General features: G+C 35.9%; 1 protein-coding gene across 1 annotated transcript in view; it reads left to right on the forward strand.

The window, feature by feature from the left end:
- Positions 1-44: 44 nt before the first annotated feature.
- The window catches only part of PPP4R4 (protein phosphatase 4, regulatory subunit 4), a 75,092-nt gene continuing 55,686 nt past the window's right edge, over positions 45-19,450 (forward strand). The window contains exons 1-2 of the mRNA XM_009332373.1: positions 45-161; positions 646-719. Coding sequence (XP_009330648.1) covers positions 45-161; positions 646-719 — 191 coding nt within the window. The remainder of the gene's footprint in view (positions 162-645; positions 720-19,450) is intronic.

The following is a 19,450-nucleotide window of genomic DNA, read 5'->3' on the forward strand; positions in this document are numbered from 1 at the left end:
GAGACTCGGGGAGAGCATCGGTTGCCAAAGGCTTTAGTTGTTACATGCATCCAATAATCTTCTTCTCCAAAATGGATTTTAGTCAGAGCAATTTATTTGGATACATAGAAGACCTGCAGGAGCTAACTATTATAGAGAGGCCAGTACGCAGGAGCCTGAAGGTATATGCTTCAAAATAGAACGATGCTTTAAAATCCATTTGAAATTGTGTCTGTTTTATTTATGCACAGCTAACTGAATAGGCAGCTTATTTTTTATGGCACCAGGATACTAAAAATTGTTTTCAGTCATTTTGGAATAAACAATCTCGAATTCTATATAGCAGGGACTTAATATTTTCAGTATAAGAATATTAAGCTGGAAAATACAGACTAGCTTAGGTCTTTAATTTATATGTGACTTGTTTATACTTTGAGTGATTAATAGTGTCTGACATGGAACTGTACTTCTATTGCATCCCATCTTTTCCTGGCGAAAGATTTATTTGATTGAATTTGAAATGTTGGCTAGAGATTTCAAGGATTAAATTCAAATTACTCGTGGAGCTATCCCTTGATGTGGGGAGGAAGGGGTTGTTTTACAAAGATTAAAATTAGGAAATAGTAAGGCATTGCAAACTCATAATCTCTATTTCACGCTTGACAGACACCAGAAGAAATAGAAAGATTGACAGTTGATGAAGAACTCAGTGATATTGAAAGGGCTGTTTATCTACTCAGGTATTTCCTAAAATATTACTGTGAAACATTGTGCTTACCTACAGCTTTTTTTAGTGCTTTACTCTTCACTCCTTTTATTTTCTGTCTTTCAGTAGTAGTTTTTTACTTTCTGCTACGTTAAACGCATAGACAAGATAAAAATAGGTACTGTAATTTTTTTTAAAAATGCCTAGAATAGGATGTCTGTGTACATGTATAAACATTTCTTTTCTGAGTTTCTAATATGGCCCTCACCAACACTGAGTTGGACTTCATCTTCTTTCCCCTTGCAGTTGATTTTGCAAGATTCCCTGAGTGTTAACATTAATAACACCAATAATTCAGTGACTTCATATTCACTCTAAGCCATGAGCGGTTACCACAGACTGATAACAGAGCTGTTTGAGCATACTGTATACATCTGGGCTTTCAGAAGAGGAAACTTGATTAGTTTTATAGTCCTTAGGAAATACTGTAGAAGAGAATATATTAATACATTAATACTTCCCTGTGTTCTGGTGTACCCCTCCTTCTTCTTGTTCGTTAAAGTATTTATTTGCATCTACTTGAATAACTTAAATTTCGATAGTTTAAAATACAGATCTTTCAACTACTGTGTAAGTCCTCTTTGAGAGTACAAATGTTCTGAGGGATTTTGATTTGAATATGCATTTTTAAACAATACCTAGTAATTGGAGAACCAGCTGCAGCTCCCTCTGCTTATTCTGCTATTTTAAGTGCTCTTCTAGTCTATGCCTGTCCTCAATGTTTAGAGTACATATTCTCAGTGCCTTGATTTTCTCTTTTTGGGGTGCGTGGCATTATGTTTAGGTAAGCATATTTGTCCACTGATACTACTTTTGGTACCGAATTTTATGTTTTTTTTAATGCTGAACTTTATTAAACAGTGGATTTTAAAACTTGCTTTTCTAATAGTTCCTGTAATCAAAGCAGTCTGTTGACTCTAGGGAAATTCAGAGGAAACAGTTTGCATGTGGTGCATATCATTGCAATGGATGCATATCAATTTTGGTTTTTACCTCACAGCAATCAGCATAGTTGACTCATTTTTTGGGTTTGTTTTTTTTTTTTTTCCTTTTTTGCCTGTGTGGCAGCAAATTTCTTTGCTCTTTTCCCCATTAAAGATCATGTTTCCAGCAATATGTCTTTACTGGATCATTGCTTTATTAAAGGGTAAAAGGTTCCATTTAGTATCTTTCATCTTACTAATTGCTTTTCAACCTGGCCTTGAACTTCTCCTGACATCTTCATCTGCTTTCTCTCTACTTGAGCAGCTGTTCTGGGAACATAACATTGTTTTCCTTGTGATGAAGTTTTCTTTTTTGGCTCTGCATTGTCCTCATTGCTGAAAGGTAGCTTCATCTCTGCTTGATAAGCTTTTTGTAAGGCAATCACTTGCTGTGATTGTCCAGGTGTGTTAATACAATAATTTAGTGGAAGCTTTTGCTGTTCAATAGTATATTGCATTCCCTGTACTGAGTGGAGTATAAGCAAACAGTTGAAAAGCTGCCTGTAACACAGGTAGTATCCTTTATATAATGTACAAAGGTACGTACTTTTGGCTTATCTGGTGTTTTTTAATCTATAATAATACAATACGCCTGCCTGTTCCTGTTTGACAATAACGTCAGTCTGGTCTTTTCATGCCTCATTTTCTCACACAGATGCATTATTTCCTGTCCTTCAGTTTGTCCCTTATGTGGCACTCTCCTTGATGTTATCCAAAAAGACACTGCCTTTTCTGAAAATCCCACTATAAAAATTGATTTGGTGAGATTGAAATGAGTTGTTAATGATGTCTGTGTTGTGCTCCATTTGGAAAGGATGATGCTATCTCCATATGCATAAAAAAAAAAAAAGCAAGAACAATAATAGAAAGCAAATCTCTTATCTTAAATACCTACAAATAGTATCAAAACACTTAATGTTGTTTCACAATGTCTTTTATATTGTCACTTATTTATGTAACCCTAATCTGCAAGTTGGAGATTTTTAATTTACTGAGGAGGATATCTTTAGTGTTGCTTGTACAGTACAATGGAGCTGACTAATACTGAGTGAAACCTTTGTATGATACAGTAAAGCTAATGTTTAGTAATTATTTTCTGTGAAAGTCCAAAAAGAGTCCTCACATTTTAATGGCTTTCATTCTGAACAAAAAAGCCCAAACACTTTCTTCTCTTTTTGCATTCTCCTTTCCCTCCAAAACCTGCCCCCAGCTTCTCCTCCGCACCCTTGAACTTGGATACTCTGGTCTGCTTATATGTGGAGTTGTTGTATGTTTAGTAGATACTTGCTTTTTCTAGATTTCTGCTTCTGAAGTCTTTACTATTGTAGTCTGAAAACAGGTACATTGACATCCTAGTTGGAGAGAATAGTACAGCCTTTTACTGTCTGAGTTTTTTGTGCCTGAATAGTGTTTTTTGTTTGGTTTGGTTGTTTTTTTTTGTTTTTTTTTTTCCTGTGACTGATTCTTGCTATACTGTCTGTATGAGGAAGTATTAATTTCCCAACTCTCATCAGTTTCATCAGTTCATTCTTTTTTCCTCTTGTATTACTTCTCATTTGCCAGTAATACCATGGGATTTCTGGCATGCTCTTTTACTTCTTGATATTGTAAAGTTATTTGTTTTGCTCATCTAGTATGTATTCGTATCCATCTGATGATTATTTTGCGTTTCTGCAATGTCTTGTCTGTCTGTATCTAGTCATGATGTATTGTCACAGATTTTGTAAATTTCTCTTCATTGTCTTCTCATAAGTATGACATAAATATGTCTATAAATGTTCTTAGCACATGGCGAGTACGTTGACACAGTAATCCTGTTTGAAACCTCACTTTCACAGGAATGTGGCTTCATTTTAGTTGGTTTTCTATTGTTACCTATCATAGTTTGGTTTTACATTCTAAAGTGCTAATTGTAATTTTGATAATCCTAACAAGTTTTTATATATATATTTAATTATTATTTTTAGGGGATGACTTCGCTTTCAGTCTCCCCTTTTCTGCCAGTAGTATTCTTCAGATAACTATGTAATGAGGTAGATTGACAAGACGATTTAGCTAAGGCTGATCATTTTTAGTCAGATTAGTTCTCAGCTAAATCAACTCCTTGATTTGGCTCATCATGTGGATATAGAAACAGTAGTGCAAGCAAAAGGAAGGGACTCAGTAGCTCTCCTGGTGGCCAGAGTTGCTTTAATATGACATAAGCATGGGTGAACTTCAGCCCGGAGTACTCAGTTTTAATTAGGTAGCATTCTGCAATTAGAGTGAGCAAGTTCTAATTTAATAAGAATGCAGAAGCAAATTGGACTGTCATTTGTTGTAATCTCAACTAACCTCGATTCTGGTTGAGGAACTGGCTTTCTTAGACCAGATTGTCAGGGATGTTTATGAACTTGCCATGGAAGTCAAATGGATTCAGGTACCTTAAGAGGGAGAGGTATCTGAGTGTCTAGGATCTATGTTTTAGAGCTTCGGCCCGAGTGCTTGGGGGTTTCTGGAGGGTCTAACTGGAATCACTGAAGAGTTGTATTCTGACTGTATTTTGGATGTTGCTGGCCCAACAGAATAACAAAGAGAGCAAAATAGCTATGTGCATCTCAACCATGTCGGTGTCAAGATTGATGGCGTATTGTAAAACCATCAACAGATTAAGACAAGCTGTCAGACTTTGCACTGAGGCAACTGAATAGTTTGCATTCCACTTCAGGGCATCGTGACCTCTACCAGGACAGTGGCAATAAGCAGCTCAGGGACAGTAATTTTTATTCCTGCTATGAACTTTTGCCAGTAGTCTAGTTTCCATGTTTGCTGACATTTGATTGATGTTATTACTTATTTTTATTTGTCTTACTGTAGCTCACCCTTTTATGGCATACAGCCGATAGCAAAATACGTATTCTTTGCCTGATGTGAATCTGGTTTGGATACAAGGATGCTTACTGGCATGCACACTGTAGCGTGGTTTGTTTTCTGAGGACTTTTCTGATAGACTTCCTTAGGGGTTTTACATTGTTGTGTGTACTGTATTATTTTGTATTCAGCTACTCTTTGTTTATTTGTGCCTGCTTAGTGTTAAAGCTTCCAGGCCTTGACATTTCTGTCATACTCAAAATAACAGGGTAGTAATGAGTTACCAAGGTGGAAGATTGAATTATTCACCCTTTTGGGAACATACTGTGCTTTGGTTTTGGAGTGATCCTATCTCTCAGTTTAGCAAACAACAAAATCCCCCTTCAAAACATTTAGCACAGTTTTTGAAGACACAATAGATACTTTATCTAGATTGGAAAGAATTCAATGCCTGTAAACTTAGCATGTCTTTAAAAAAAAGAAAAAGTTGTACTTTATTGTAGCCATCTTTGATTAGCTAGAGTATTCTCAAATATGTTGTTAATTGTGAGTGTCAAAACCACTACTATTTAAAAGATTTTTTAAAATTTTTTTTTTCCTTTTAGTTTTTTAGTCTTCATCATGTTAGTTTTGGAGATTTTCTTTTATCTGTAGGTGCAGGCAACTCACCTTTGAATTTAAATGAAAGCTTTCATTTAAATGCAACTTCAGGAGCTGATTTTCTAATATAAACATTGTGTCAATTTTTTTTTGTTACATACTCGTGAGAACTGGCTACTCTATTTTGATTATATAGCTTCTGAATTTATGATCCTGATGCATACATAGTATACTGCAAGATCCAGCTGTCATGCTAAGCACGTTGGAAAATAATTCTTCCAACTATACTGGCAAGCTGTAAATACTAACATAAAAAGTATTTCTTCAGTCTTTTTTTTTTTTTCTGGGCATAATTTAATAGTGTCTTTTATTTTTTAAATTACAAATTAAATTTTATAAAAGTTTCATTCCTGATTCACTTAGTTGAATGGATTAGTTGCTTGACCTTTACTTTGTTATGCAAATAAATTAATGTATATGAAATTGATTCTTTCACGTTAAAGTGAAAGGTGTACCTGTAGTCTTCAGAAATGATGCTGTCACATACTTTTACTAAAATTTAGATGTGTGCAAATACTTCTGTTGATCATATTTGCTGAGTTGAAACTATAGCTGAGGAACCAGCTGTAAGTATACAGAGCAGAGTTAATATCGTGCTCTGAGAAACGTCAGAAAAAAAAAAGGAGAGAGAGAGAAGAATCTTCCTTTCCATTTTCTTTCTCAGGCCACAGTCAGTGCAGGAAGATGGCAGTGCCAGTCCTCTCCCTGTTCTAGTGTTTGTGCTACGTTTGCCCCTGTGCCTGCATAGCACATGGGGGAATTTATCTGAGGCAAACCATGAAAATAACAGCTAGTTTTAAAACCGACCAACTATGTGATCGAGGACTTTGTGCACCTGAGAAAAGCTCTGTGCCAGCACAAGAGAAGTGTGCAGCAGCATGGGAACAGGGCTTGGGCGTGGGTCAGATGGCTTTCAGACTTAGCATTACGTTTGACTGGCTTACGGTATTCATGAAGCTAAGGTTTCCTGATGTATAGTTTCACGGTCAAATTAAGCTGAATGAAGCTCTTCCTGTATCAGAAAGAGTAGCTCTTCTCTCCTTTCCTTATGTGACTGCGTTCTGATACGTTTTGTGCGCCAGCACTAATGCTATTGCAGCCATGCAGTCTCGGTCAGATTAGGGAACTAATACTAATTCTAACAAATTTTTCAGGTACTTGCTTCCAACAAAATGTGCAACTGCATGACTGCTTGTGCTACTGTAAGCGGGAGCATGAGCAGAGAAGGTGTCACAGCTGGTAGATCGCTCTCCCATCAATAGCAGAACAGATTTAGTTGAGGTTACGCTAATCTTGAATCTATACTTTGAATCTGTGAAGTCAAGTACTGGTTGAAATGATGAGAGAGTATGAACGTATCAGCTGTAGTGTATTTAATGAGCCATTTGGCATTAAATGGACTTCTGGAAGACTACATGAGAGCTGCAATGAGTGACATCAGTGGTCACTCTTCTGTATGCACTGTCAAATTCTCCTCTGGAGATGTCAATTATATTTATGTTTCAGAGCATCTTTGTGCATGACATAGTAAGGAGAAACTAGGTAGCTGTGTGGATGCCTTTTTTAATAGTAAACAGTTGAAAGAACCGTGGATTTTCTTAACATCTAAAAATTGTTCTGTTGCCCTGGGAAAATGTTGTTATGCTCTCCGAGAAAAGATCTACATAGGAATATCCAGCTAAATATTTACAATGTTTCTTTCTACATGACAAATCCCATACAGGAATAAAATGTTGCCCAGTAGGAGACTGAGTTTGTTTTGTTTTTGTTTAGATGAGCACTGGCATTTAAGAAATAACTAACAGCTGCACAGTTCATTTTGAGATGGCACATAATTAATGTGTAAGTATAATAATTCTCCTTTATATCACCTTCCTTAGAAAGCTCCAAGTGTTTATAACAACATTTTGTACTTGTAAGGAGCTTTTATCCTCATGCTTGCTCAATATTACTAATTTATGTTTGTATACTTTGCCTGATTTGGCAAGAGATAATAGCGTTGCACTAGTGTATGTCATGACCTGGAGATGCATCCAATGGAAACTCCTTGAGGATGTAGATGGGAAAATGTAATGTTTTGTGTTAGAATATATCAAAGGTACAAACTCCTCAAAGAATAGGTCAAGTTGTCCATTTATGGCAGGTCTGAGAACACTTTCACACGGTGGTGCCCTGTAATATAATGACTGTCATATGCTAGTGACTGAAACAAGTATCTAGCGGATTTTCTTGCAAACTCCTGGTGTTTTGAGGACTACTTTGTTGTAGGCATGGGGAGCCCTTCACATGTCATGGTGTGGTGCTTCCATGGCCCTGCACTCTGACTCTACTTCATTTGTTGCTGACAGAGAGAAGAAGTAGCAGTTAGTACTGGCCCAGCTACTCTTCCCCTAAAAGCAGTAGTAGACATTTCAGTTTCATGAGTCTCAGGATAGTAGCATGCACCATTACTCATCCCAAAAATCTGAGTACTCTGAGACTCTTCAGAATAATGATTCTTAGTGCTGATACACTACATATTTTTACATTCAGAGGTCTTTCAGATGCTCCTTTGAATCTCCACAAAGCGAGGCAGATAACACTCCATTGCTGCACTTTGTAAACTTTGTGCAAAGGGAAATTTTTTTACTGAGGTGAAATTCTGATTATAATTTAAGGACTTCAGGAACTAGGACTGCAGGCTTGGGCCTGTGTCTGTGCCTCAGCACATATGCTATGACAGGAATAATTTGGAATGAGACAAGAAATAGCTTTATTGAGATTGAATATTAATCCTGTTCTCTGGGATATACTTGTAGAACTGTTTTATTTAGCTATTTTTAGAGTTAACTTTAGTAATATTAATGTTTTTGGCTTTGTTCCACCAGCTGGTAGTCTAAATGCCAACACTGTGGTAAAGTTACACTGCATCTTTGTCAAGCCTCAGAGCCTGAAGCTTTATGTCACAGGAAAGAAACCAGGATTATTTCATCACTTAAACAGAAATTTTTACACTGGGAAAACAGAATGGGAATGTAGGACAGTTCTTGAGACTAAGCAATTCAAGGAGATCTCCGTTATTCTTTGAGAGGTTCTCCTACTTTGGTAGGGGCATCTTATTTAATCTCTCAGGGGCAGCTTTTTGTATAAGAAAAGTTCTCTTTAGGTCTTGAAGACAAACTGAAGAGGAAGTTGGAAGTGATTTCTGTAGTGAGGATTTCTATTGACATAGTCTGGCAAAACCCATATTACAGCTAAAGAACCAACTGTTTAAATTACACACATTATAGGACTCTGTGCCTCAAAAAGAAGGTCACTTCAGATTCCAAAACTGATGCCACGAGTGGCATCTCTAGCCAAAGACAGAGTTATGTCCTCAGGGAAAGATTTTTAAAGATAGGCTAGTGATGCAGAAGTAGTAAGAATCTTTTCACTTGAACATGATAGTGATGGGAATGCTACGTAACTGAATTGTTCTCGAAACTCACACTTTGAGAATTACGTGTCACTGGCATTCTTACATCTTGATTCCCCCCTCCCCGATGTATAATTACCTTCCTAGATCAGGTTGTGTATGGGTCTTTCCAGTCTGAATAGTAACAGTATCCTTTACAGGCTTTGAAAATAGGGGTTCTCTAACTCTTATGCCTCAGTGTGTTGAAACTAGTTTTACATGGCTATCACATTCACTATAGTTCTTGCAGTCGCTCTTCTCTCCATGAATAACCTTGCTGGTCTCATGGAGACACTTTTTGACAAGATGGAGTCTTTCCCATTGAATGTTAATTCCCTATAGCCTATAAGATGAACACCCCTGTCCACAGAAGAAAAATGTCTTTCTGCTTTATGAGTCATAATAAAACGGAATGAGAAAAGAGACAGAACCACTTGGAAACTTCTGCTAGATCTCTTAGGTACATCTGTCTGAGGCATACTTTATTGCCTCTGGCTGATACTTTTATACAAGCAGGAAAATGTACTAGATATTTCATATCCATGTTATTATTTGAATGGACTCTTGATGATGCAGGTATTCTTATTTAAATTCTACCTTTTAGCTGCTTTTGTATTCAAATAAATGTTTCTGCGTGTTTCTTTTTGCAAAGCATTACCCTACGAGGGGTTAATGATAAGGAATAAAAATATCAGGCTCTGGATATGTTCCTCCGTATCTTGGTAGCGGTTGTTTCAGGAGCAGTTTTCTTTATTCCATGTTGTTGCGTGGCTGTGGGTTCTGAGAATGTGTACAACTCTTACGTGCAGATTAGCTGAGTCATTCCTTGTCAGTCGTATCAATTCATGGCAGGACCGAGGGGAATTGGTATGTTTTCTTGAACTTGCTAACTATTGTTGGAAATGTCTTGGCCATCTACCCCTTACATACGAATGGATTTTAGATACCTACCCCTTTCCTAATAGACTCTACGGATAGACAATACTTCTTAGTCATTGTATAATTCAAAAATTACACATTCTTTGTTTACAGAAACATGCTACAGTGTGATTTTTAGTCCCAGTGTTTCTCTGTAATTCCTACTTTCCTGTTCTTCCACTGTTCTTAAATTTACTATAGCGTAAGAAAGTCAGATTCAGGCTGTTTGTAAGCAGGGATAGATGAACTGATATGAATGGAATTCCATCATTTTAAGTGTGTATGAATCCAAGCTGAGTATGGTAACTAGGGGTCTTGTTTTATTGACTTTATCTGCTTAGAGTAGCCAGGGAGGTATTTGTAGGTCTGCAGACATCTTTTTTTACCTTATGTTTTCTGTAAGATTATGTAAAGGTGACCCACATCACCAAATAATGTGTAATGATGAAGAAAGACTGAAGCCGCAAAGAGCATAGTCTTACATTCTTTCTAATGGGGGGGGGAGTTATTTATCCATTCTTCTTGTCCTTATCCATTTTTCAATAATCATCCAGTTTTAAGAGAATTCTTCTGGCTTTGCAAAGAGATCAATACAGACATTTTTTCCTCAGGCATTTTTCTTGTAGGTTTTTAAAGTTAAATATTCCACTTGATTGTGAAAAAAAAACCCATAGGATTTTTTTTTTCTTTCCCCAGTGTATCTTAAATCAGAATGAGATAATTTGTTTTTATTTTTTTTAGTCAGCAATGCACTGTAACTTTGACTAAAATTGCAAAAGTTGCCACAGGGTTTTCTGTGGCAGTCCAGGAGCATGGGGAAGGGTATAAGCAGAAAGTCTTGGAGCCCCTGGTTTTTTGCTTATGAGAATACCTTTGTGTACAAATTGTCAGTTATGCCCCTAGTAAAAAGCTTTGAGTCCACATTTCTTGAAGTAAAAACAGTGATTTAATTTGGGTAGGTATCAATTAGCTCTCCCCCTGCCCCCCCCCCAGGCTGTTGTTGAACAAAACCAACAACATTAAGCACTGGAGCCATCAGTTTATGCTAAGATTAAGTACAAATTGTTCAAAGCTGCCTGTCTAACTCCAACACACTTCTCTTTACTAGTTGGAGGAAAGCAAGAAAGTTGGACTCAAGCTGGGTCAAAGCATTGATAAGTCAATTGATATAAACAGAGCTGCACAGTAGGAGAAGCTCTGTTGCACTCAGTAATACCAATACATTTTGCTTGCAAGGGGTTATGTCTGCAAAATGGGATGATTTACTGTTTGCCTGTGCTGCACAAGAAGTGTGGCTGACCAGCTTGTGGTTTGACTTTTCAAAGTAGTATATACTCTCTCTTCATTTCTTTTTCTTTTTTTCTTGTTTTTTTCCCCCTAGTGAAAAGGCTTGGTAATTTCCGTTACCAAGAGTATATTGAGAAGGCTAGACTAGGGAAAGCAAAGAAATGCTTTAAAAATGCTAACTATGTTTTTGGTGTCAATATGAATTGATTGTATTGTCTCTGACAGAATAAACGTATGTAAAAGAGAAATGTGAAGGGCATCTGCTTTAATATACATATTTACATGGTATTATTACTTACATTGTTGTGCAGACCTAGTGATAAAAATGCTGGCTTTAAAGGGAGAAACAGAAAAGATGCCATTTTCACTGCTGAAATTGTAACTGAGCTTTTTGAGGAGGAGGATTTATGTCCATATTAAATAGCAAAACATGAGTCACAGCCTCATTGCTGCTTGCACCAAAATTCTTCTGTTATAAACAGTTAATCTCCTTTACATAATTTCATTTAAAAGCTCAGGATTAGGATACCTATTTTTCTGCCATTTTGGGAGCTAGAAGTTATTTAGGGTATAGTCTTCAGGGCAAGATTTATTTTTATTTTTGCTTTTTACAACTGCATCAAGTACTAACCACAAAATCAATGGAGAAAAGAATGACGACTACTTAAAATTAACCTGCTTCTTTAGTACAGGTTTTAACCCAAGAGTATGTCTGTTTCCTCTTATTCTTATCACCATGTAAGGCCAACTGTAAGTGCATTTTTAAGGGTTACTTTTAACTTCTTTTGAACCTTGCATGCCTGTTGTATTATACACGAAAAAAATACTTGCACCATGAGTTTGTAATAAATGATTAGGTGCATACTGGTATGGAAAAATCACCTCTTATGGGCAGTTCAATACACTTGTGCTTTGATCACTTAAACTGTCCCACCTATTTGAAAGCGAAGTGTCAGAGAGTAGACAGATCAATAAAAGTAATATCCAGATCTTTGTATCTTATTTATTGCCAATTCTGAAGGCTTTAAGTACTTACTTTTCCAGTGCCTCATCTTACTTCTTGATTAAATGGAGAGGATGATTTTTTTTTAAAATGAAAATTGGGAAGTAGCAGCTTTTGGATCTATTGTGTATAATGCCTCACACCTAGAAGACCCATGAGTTGAAGAAGATTCTAAGTAGATTTTAGTACTTGTTAGGTCATTTGAAGTGTTCATGACTCACTTTACATGCTTTTTGGTGACGGATGCAAGTACTAGGTATTTTTTTTTTTATTCTATTGCTCCCCCTTTTTGAGTCCAACATACAGAAGACTGATTTTATTTTTCCCTAAATGCTATTCCTTCCCTTGCAAGTGCATACCTCTTATTTTCCTTTTCTTTGCCATCATCCCTGTGACTGAGGGTTTGCCTTAAGCTCATTATCTTCAGGAACTACACACTGAATACCAGTTGAGATGGTTTGTGTGACACCTGTAAAGTCTATGTTGGCCCTGCGGTACTTGTACAGAACTTTGGAGTCCTGGATGTGCTGAAACAATGTTGATATTCTAAGCACTGTGTGCTGTTTTTAAGGTAAATTCTAGCTGTAGATATCCATTTGCAGGGATGCCATATCAGATACCTAATTAAAGTATTATTCATGAAAATAATACATTGTGTTAATATTCCACAATGAGTTTAGACTAAAAATTTACTGTCCCACACCTTTTAGTGATCAGTTAATTCTGTTCATTTTCAGTAACAAACAAACCGAAGGTGGGGGGGAAAGCGGTGTGCAAATGGTATTGTATCAATGGTTGCCTTTTACTGTAATTTTTCTTTTTCCATGTTACTTTTGCTTCTATAGAAGGATATTGATACTAACATAGTAAATAGATAAGCCAGATATTCTGGTGGTTAATGTTGGTATGCTGTGAAGGATCTATGCAGTTGAGCATATTTGACACGCATTCAAAGGAAAGAGAGATTCTTTTCTTCCAGAGATGATTCTGAACTAATTTTAGTAAATGTGGGTGGAATCACTGGTAAATGCTTTATTTATTCTTTCCATTGCAGAATGTCAAACTCTTTTTGGGATAATTGTACCATTAGAAATAAGTTAAAATATGAGTATCTGAGGAAAAAATAGTCTAACAAAAGGCTGTTTAAGATCATTGTAGTGATTTTGAAGGTAGGGAATGTTATGCGGATTATAATTACCTAAACCTGGTTGGCTAGGCAGGAGGATTCTGATGGTATGCTTATAATGATGTTAACAAGAATGTAAATACAGATGAATTATCTGTATATATATTATACTCATTTTTATCTACTGTTTGAAATTATTCTGCCAGAGAGCTGGAAATTTGCAAGACTTGTGTCATCACTTCAATTTGTTTATTATGTTAATTGTATTATCTAGTTTGATTATCTGTCCACTCCAAGCTGTATGCCGTCAATGGAACAAATCTCATATATTTCTGAGCGACATGACTCACTCTTTCTTCATTTTAATTAAGTAGCTGAATTTGATCCTACTTTCCAAAGTGAACATGAATCAAGTAAAGCACTTTTTTGTTTGACAGGACGTGAATCAGCAACAGCTTGGAATTGAAGTAATTTTTAGTTATTTGCATGTTTACCTCAGAAAGCCGCCTTTGATCTATGGTTGCTTCTGATGGATGAGAAAACAAAACTAGAGTTAGCTGCTTGACATTGTATTGCATGTAACTGACATTGATGCATTTAACTGCATCAGTCTGAAGTAAACGTCCAATACTACTTGAAAATACTTGGATAATGAACAGAAGGCGAACAAGCAAGGCTTTCCACTTCTGAGCTGTCTAAAAGTTAGCTTATATGAGGAGTAAATTCACAGTTTTGTGTTCATTTTCTAATTATTTTTTTCTTTTGAGTCACCAGGCCCTTTGAGTATGACAGCAATAATTTGGTAGAAATTTAGTGTTAACTGTTTGAAGTCATTCTGAGGGCACAGTCAGATTTCCTTGGTTGGGAAAAAAGAACTGCTGCTACAGCTAAAGCTTCAAAAGAGTTCATAAAATTTCAGATATATTTTTCAGTGCTCACAATTTCACTCCCATATTTTTCAAATTGAAAAATGAGTTCAGCTTATATTATTATATATTTATCTACTTACAATAACTCTATAGACATATAGATATATTTCTCTTGCATATGGGGCAAAATGCTGTGAGCAGTAGCTTCAAACCCTTGGGTTCAGTCTCTTTACCCTTTTTTATTTTTCTTTTCCTTGTGGCTTTTCACTTATTCACTGTACTCATACACTGTCCTTTCATTCATTCTGTACTCAGCGTTCTTTACAATGTCTCTACTGGTCTTTTACATTTGCATTTTCTTTTGATCCAGTCTGTGTGATTTTGAAAATGGATGGTCAACTCATATACAAAGTATGTTTTATATACCATTTTTCTGTGTTACAGTGGTTGATGTAGCACCTTAGATTTTTACAAGCCTATTCTAAAAAGTTTGAATTTTTTTGGAAGATGGCTCAAAAGTCCTACTTGTACTTTAAGTCTTAGAAGGTTATGGTTGTTTCAGGCTTTTACAATGGTCTTCAATATAAAACAAAACTTGTTTATACAGAAAAGGCTTTTTAATGAAGCAATGCAGATGTAGACAAATAGACCAGTAACAGTTGCTTTCCTAACCTTTGATGTGCTTTTCCTAATGGTATGCAGAGGAATTTCTAATGGAATTAGTATAGCATAGTTTGGTTTTAAATGATTGAAGATACTCATAGCAAGGGTTGAGGTGGACGGAAGTGATATCTTCTGTTAGAGCAGTCAATAAATCTTGAAAAAATAGACAACTTTTTAGCTCTGCGAGTCCATTTTCTAAAGGAGAAGTTGAAATGTACGGATACTGCTTTCTGGATCAAGAACCTTTAAATATTTCTCAGAAGATTCTCATCAACTTCCACAACTATTAGATTAGATTTGCTATGAAAAAAAAATATGGAATTGATACAAGATGGAATATGTTATGGTCAGAAAGGATGAGAATGCATGATAGAAAGGTACACAGATAAGTAGTAAAGTGGGAGCTTTTGGATCTATTGTGTATAAGACCGATGAGTTGAAGAAGACTCTAAGGAGATTTTAGTACTTGTTAGGTCATTTGAAGCGTTCATCTCTTTCATGCCACAAATAGCTACCTCTCTGGATGAAATATACTGATACGAAAAAATAAGACTGGAGAATGAAAAGAGATCCTGTGTCTAAATTAGACTATAAGATAAATTTAGGTCAGCAGAAGTAATTTACCCTTCTAGAATTTGGTTAGCATCTGTGATTTTTTTTTCCTCACTTTCTGTGTAGAAAAATTACAGGCCTTGTACTTTTTCAGAAGATTTCTTACATCATATCGTATGCGTGCTGTGAAATGACAAATCTTGTTGAAAGTGAAAATTATAAATTCTGAGTCAGTGAATGAGGACTGGGCAGAGGGAAAAATAATACCAGCTACTGGCTCGTTTTTGTTATATTACCTACGAATTGGAAATTGCATTATCTTGATCTTGGAGTGAAAAGACTGGGTTTACTTTTCAAATTTAGATTCAAAATAAAAAACACCAAGATGAATTCTACCCAGAGACCATACAAAATGCAATATGTGTTATAAGTCATCTAAGGAAGAGGAAACACTTATCTTCTAGGAGATAGTGACGTTGATACTAGGGTAATATTTGAGAGGAAAAATGTGTTCCTTTGAGGCGCTTTTTATGTTGAAACTTTTCTTAAAATTCAAGGGAGAAGAGCCTAATGTTTCCTCATAGTAATTAGTGTCTAAACTCACAGAAACTGATGATATTAGGAAGAATGAAGTTATTGTGTCATTATAGTACATTTATTTTGGCTCAAGAACAGAAAGGAGTACTTGTATGAATTAGAAATCCTTTCTCTCTTTCACAGCTGTTCAGCAAGCAAACAGAAATAAGAAACTTCAGTTGACCAAACTGATCCTGGTAAACAAGGTTACTATGAATACAAAACTACTGTGCAGCTAAATCTGGGTTTTCCATTCTTACTTTAATTGCACTAGAAGTTTCACGTGTAGTGGTGCATGTTCAGATGTGTACTAAGATCAGATTAATTTCTTCTTTTTTTAACATATAGATCATGTAGATTTTATTCAGATGTGCTGTAAAATGACCATGGGCACATATATCTGAAGCAGAAGATCAGGATGAGAAAGTGGTTTTGAAAATGAGATTTTAATAGAAAAGGGTTACAATGTCAATTGCAAGGAGATGTTCATACTGTGATATTATCAGGACTTCTGACTTCTTGAAAATGGATATTAATCAGCTGTTACATTTTCAGATTCATTTTATTCTATCTTATTTTCAGCAACATTATAGAACCCTGAAAATAGAGTTTCTTCTCTTTATTTGCTATGGCTAGACAGGTAACAGAGGGAGGGGGGGAAGGGTTAAAGGACAAAGCTGCTTAATTCTTCTTTGGACCCATCACAGTTTTGGACTTAGTTACAGTCTGGTTTATATTCCTATTCTAGAATCTTGCATATTATCATAGATTTCATATATATGAAGGCTTGCATACATAAATGTTATAGTGTATTAGTACATACAGAAAAAGGCCATTGGCTTCTAGGACAATTTAAATGAGTTTTGAGGTTGTTACATATGGTGCCCAGCTAACGGTGGTCTTCAAAAGGTGTTCCGACAGTGAAGAAAGCACAGCTTAGGAGCCTCAATATTGTATTTTAATACATAAGATTGGGTTATAATATATAAAATAGTTCATATGATACACAGATCTGTAATTATGTATATGTGTGTGTCTAAATGAGTACTGTTTTTTAAATTCTTGTACTAGCTTTTTTTGAGAAGGAAGCCTCTATTTTTTTTTTTTTAGCAGTTACTGTACAATGCCAGAAATGTAAGCAGTTTGATACATCAGGTATGTGATATTAAAAATATATCCCAAATATCTCGTGTATCTTTACAGTTTCAAATCCCAGGGCAAATTATCAGATAAAACATCATTTTGATTCCAGATGCTTTTATTTGTCACTTGCAACATGGTAGAGGATAATATACAAACAATTTTCTACAGCACTTATGGTCTATAAAATCTCACTTGTAATATATAGTTTCAAGACTGTGTTAATATTTGTACAGCTCATGCTTCTCAGCCTTTGTTCAACTGAGGCTCTTAAAGGAAGTTATTTTGATGAAATGGCAGATCCTTCCATGGGTCTGGGTCTGTTTATAATAGACTTATTATAATATATGTCAAATAGATGTTCAGACACTCCTGTTATATAATTTATGTTTACAGAACTATACTTAAAATGTAAGCATACATAACATGAAATAAAAGGAAAGTTACTGCTTTACACCAATGTTAAGAAAGGATTGTACTTTTACAGAAAATACCAGATTGTATTTTATCAAAGGAGTATTCGAGTATTCACCTTGAAATAAAATGAAAATTAGTCTTAAAATCACTCATCAATATTTGTGATTTCAAGACATTTTTCTACTTTCTAGAATTTTTTCCCCTTTTTGTTACCAAAAACCTGAAATTATACAATCAAAAACAAAATTAAAAAATAAAACTTGTAAAAGTGTTAGTTTTTACTTAGCAAGAGTAGTACATAGAAAGCAGTTTAATAAATTTTAAGGCTGTCTCCCCGTCTGCATAGGAAAGATTGCTATATAAATATCTTCACAATGAAAGTAAAGAAGATTCTCTAAGGAAGTCTTATGGGCCAAGCACTTTTATGTTATTGACAGAAATATTTATCTGGATTTCTAGTTTGACTTGGCAACCAGCATATTGTTCAGGAGAACAGAAATCCTGGAAGGAGAATTGATATTGAATCATTCTGAATAGGCTAAATCCTGTCAGATACTGAGCTTTTATACAAATAGGAAATTAAGTTTAGGATTTACGAATCACAGTCACAGAATAGTTTGTGGTTGGGGACCTCTGGAGGTCGTTTGGTCCAATGCCCTGCTCAAAGCAAGGTCAACTGCCAAGTCTAATGTAATTTGGTGTTAGATCAGGTTGCTCAAGACATTGTCCAGATGAGTTTTGAATGTCTCCAAGGATCCCTCAACCTCTGGGCACCCTGTTCGAATGTTTGACAAGGTTCTTTGTGAATTTCTTTTTCCTAATACCTAATTAGTTACTGAATACTTTATTCATTTTTTTTATCATGTTATTCTAGTCCCTCACTCATTGAAGTTGGTAAATTTTTACTCCTGTTTTCAAGAAATGCAGGTTTAGGCCAACACAAAGCATTTTGGAGTCTTGCACTGAAAACAGTGTCACTTACGGGGTGTTGAGTTAACACTGTAATCCCCTGCAGCCATCCATCAGAACTTCTAGCTTTGTAAAACTAAGTTATGCAAAGCACAGACTTCAGTGGTTGATTCAACAATGACTGTTTAGCAAATAATTTTTGCTGAACTGATACAGTTAGCCACAGTGTTAAAGAAAAGTCAGTTCATAAACACAGTGCTTTAGTTAGAGCTTGGGCAAACATTGTACCTCAGTCGTCTTTACAATGCTGTATTCTGCTCCTGTCATCGTGTTTTGCAGGCTAGTGCAAATGAAGGGGAGAGAGAGATGTAAATCTATCTTCTCTTTTTCAAACTCCTTTGTGGTAATATTCTCTTGGGGAACATTCAGTGACTAATCTTCTTTTTTCATGCTGTAGAAGGAGCTGTCGTCCTTCATTCCCTTTCCAGATACAAATGTTCCTAACTGAGTTCCCAGGGACTTTTTAAACTTTTTTGTTCTTGTTTTGCAGAATCTGTTTTTAAAAACGCTTTAAAAATTAAACTCAAATTGAATTTTTAAGCATCCATTTTAAGTAGTTAGTTATTTTAAATGTAACAAATCTTATTGTCTGCCCTGAGCTTTCTGAAAGTTTGCGAACCTGGAAACACCTATCCTGAATATAATCATAGAATCATAGTATAGTTTTGGTGGGAAGGGACCTCTGGAGATCATCTAGTCCACCTCCCTGCTCAAAGCAGTGTCAATTAGAACAGTATATTCAAGGTCTTGTCCTGAACTCAGGATTTTGAATCCTAAGGATGGAGACTCTACCACCTGTCTGGGCAACTCATTCCAATGTTTGGGCACTCTGACATAGCAGAAATGTTTTTTAAGGTTTAAGTGCAATTTTCTGTCTATTGAATTTGTCCCCATTGCCTCTCGTCCTGTCACTGGGCACCACTGGGAAGAATCTGCCTCAGTTTTCTTTACTGCCTCACATCAGATTTTATACACGTTAAATAAGAACCCCGAGCCTTCTCTTCTCGAGACTAAAAATCCCTGTTGTCTAAGCTTCTGCTCAAATATTGGATGCTGTAATCCCTTAATAATTTTAGTGGCCCTTTGGTGGACTCACTACCATCTGTCTATGAGTTTCTTGTGCTGAATGGAGAATAATAATTGCCTCCCTGAGCTGCTGGTGATGCTCTTCCTAGTGCAGCCCAGGATGCTGTCAGCCGCCTTTGCCACAAGGACGCATTGCTGGCTTCTGGTCAGCTTGGTGTCCATAGGAACCTCCA

Source organism: Pygoscelis adeliae, unplaced genomic scaffold, assembly GCF_000699105.1.
Source record: "Pygoscelis adeliae isolate BGI_AS28 unplaced genomic scaffold, ASM69910v1 Scaffold429, whole genome shotgun sequence".
Lineage (NCBI taxonomy): Eukaryota > Metazoa > Chordata > Aves > Sphenisciformes > Spheniscidae > Pygoscelis > Pygoscelis adeliae.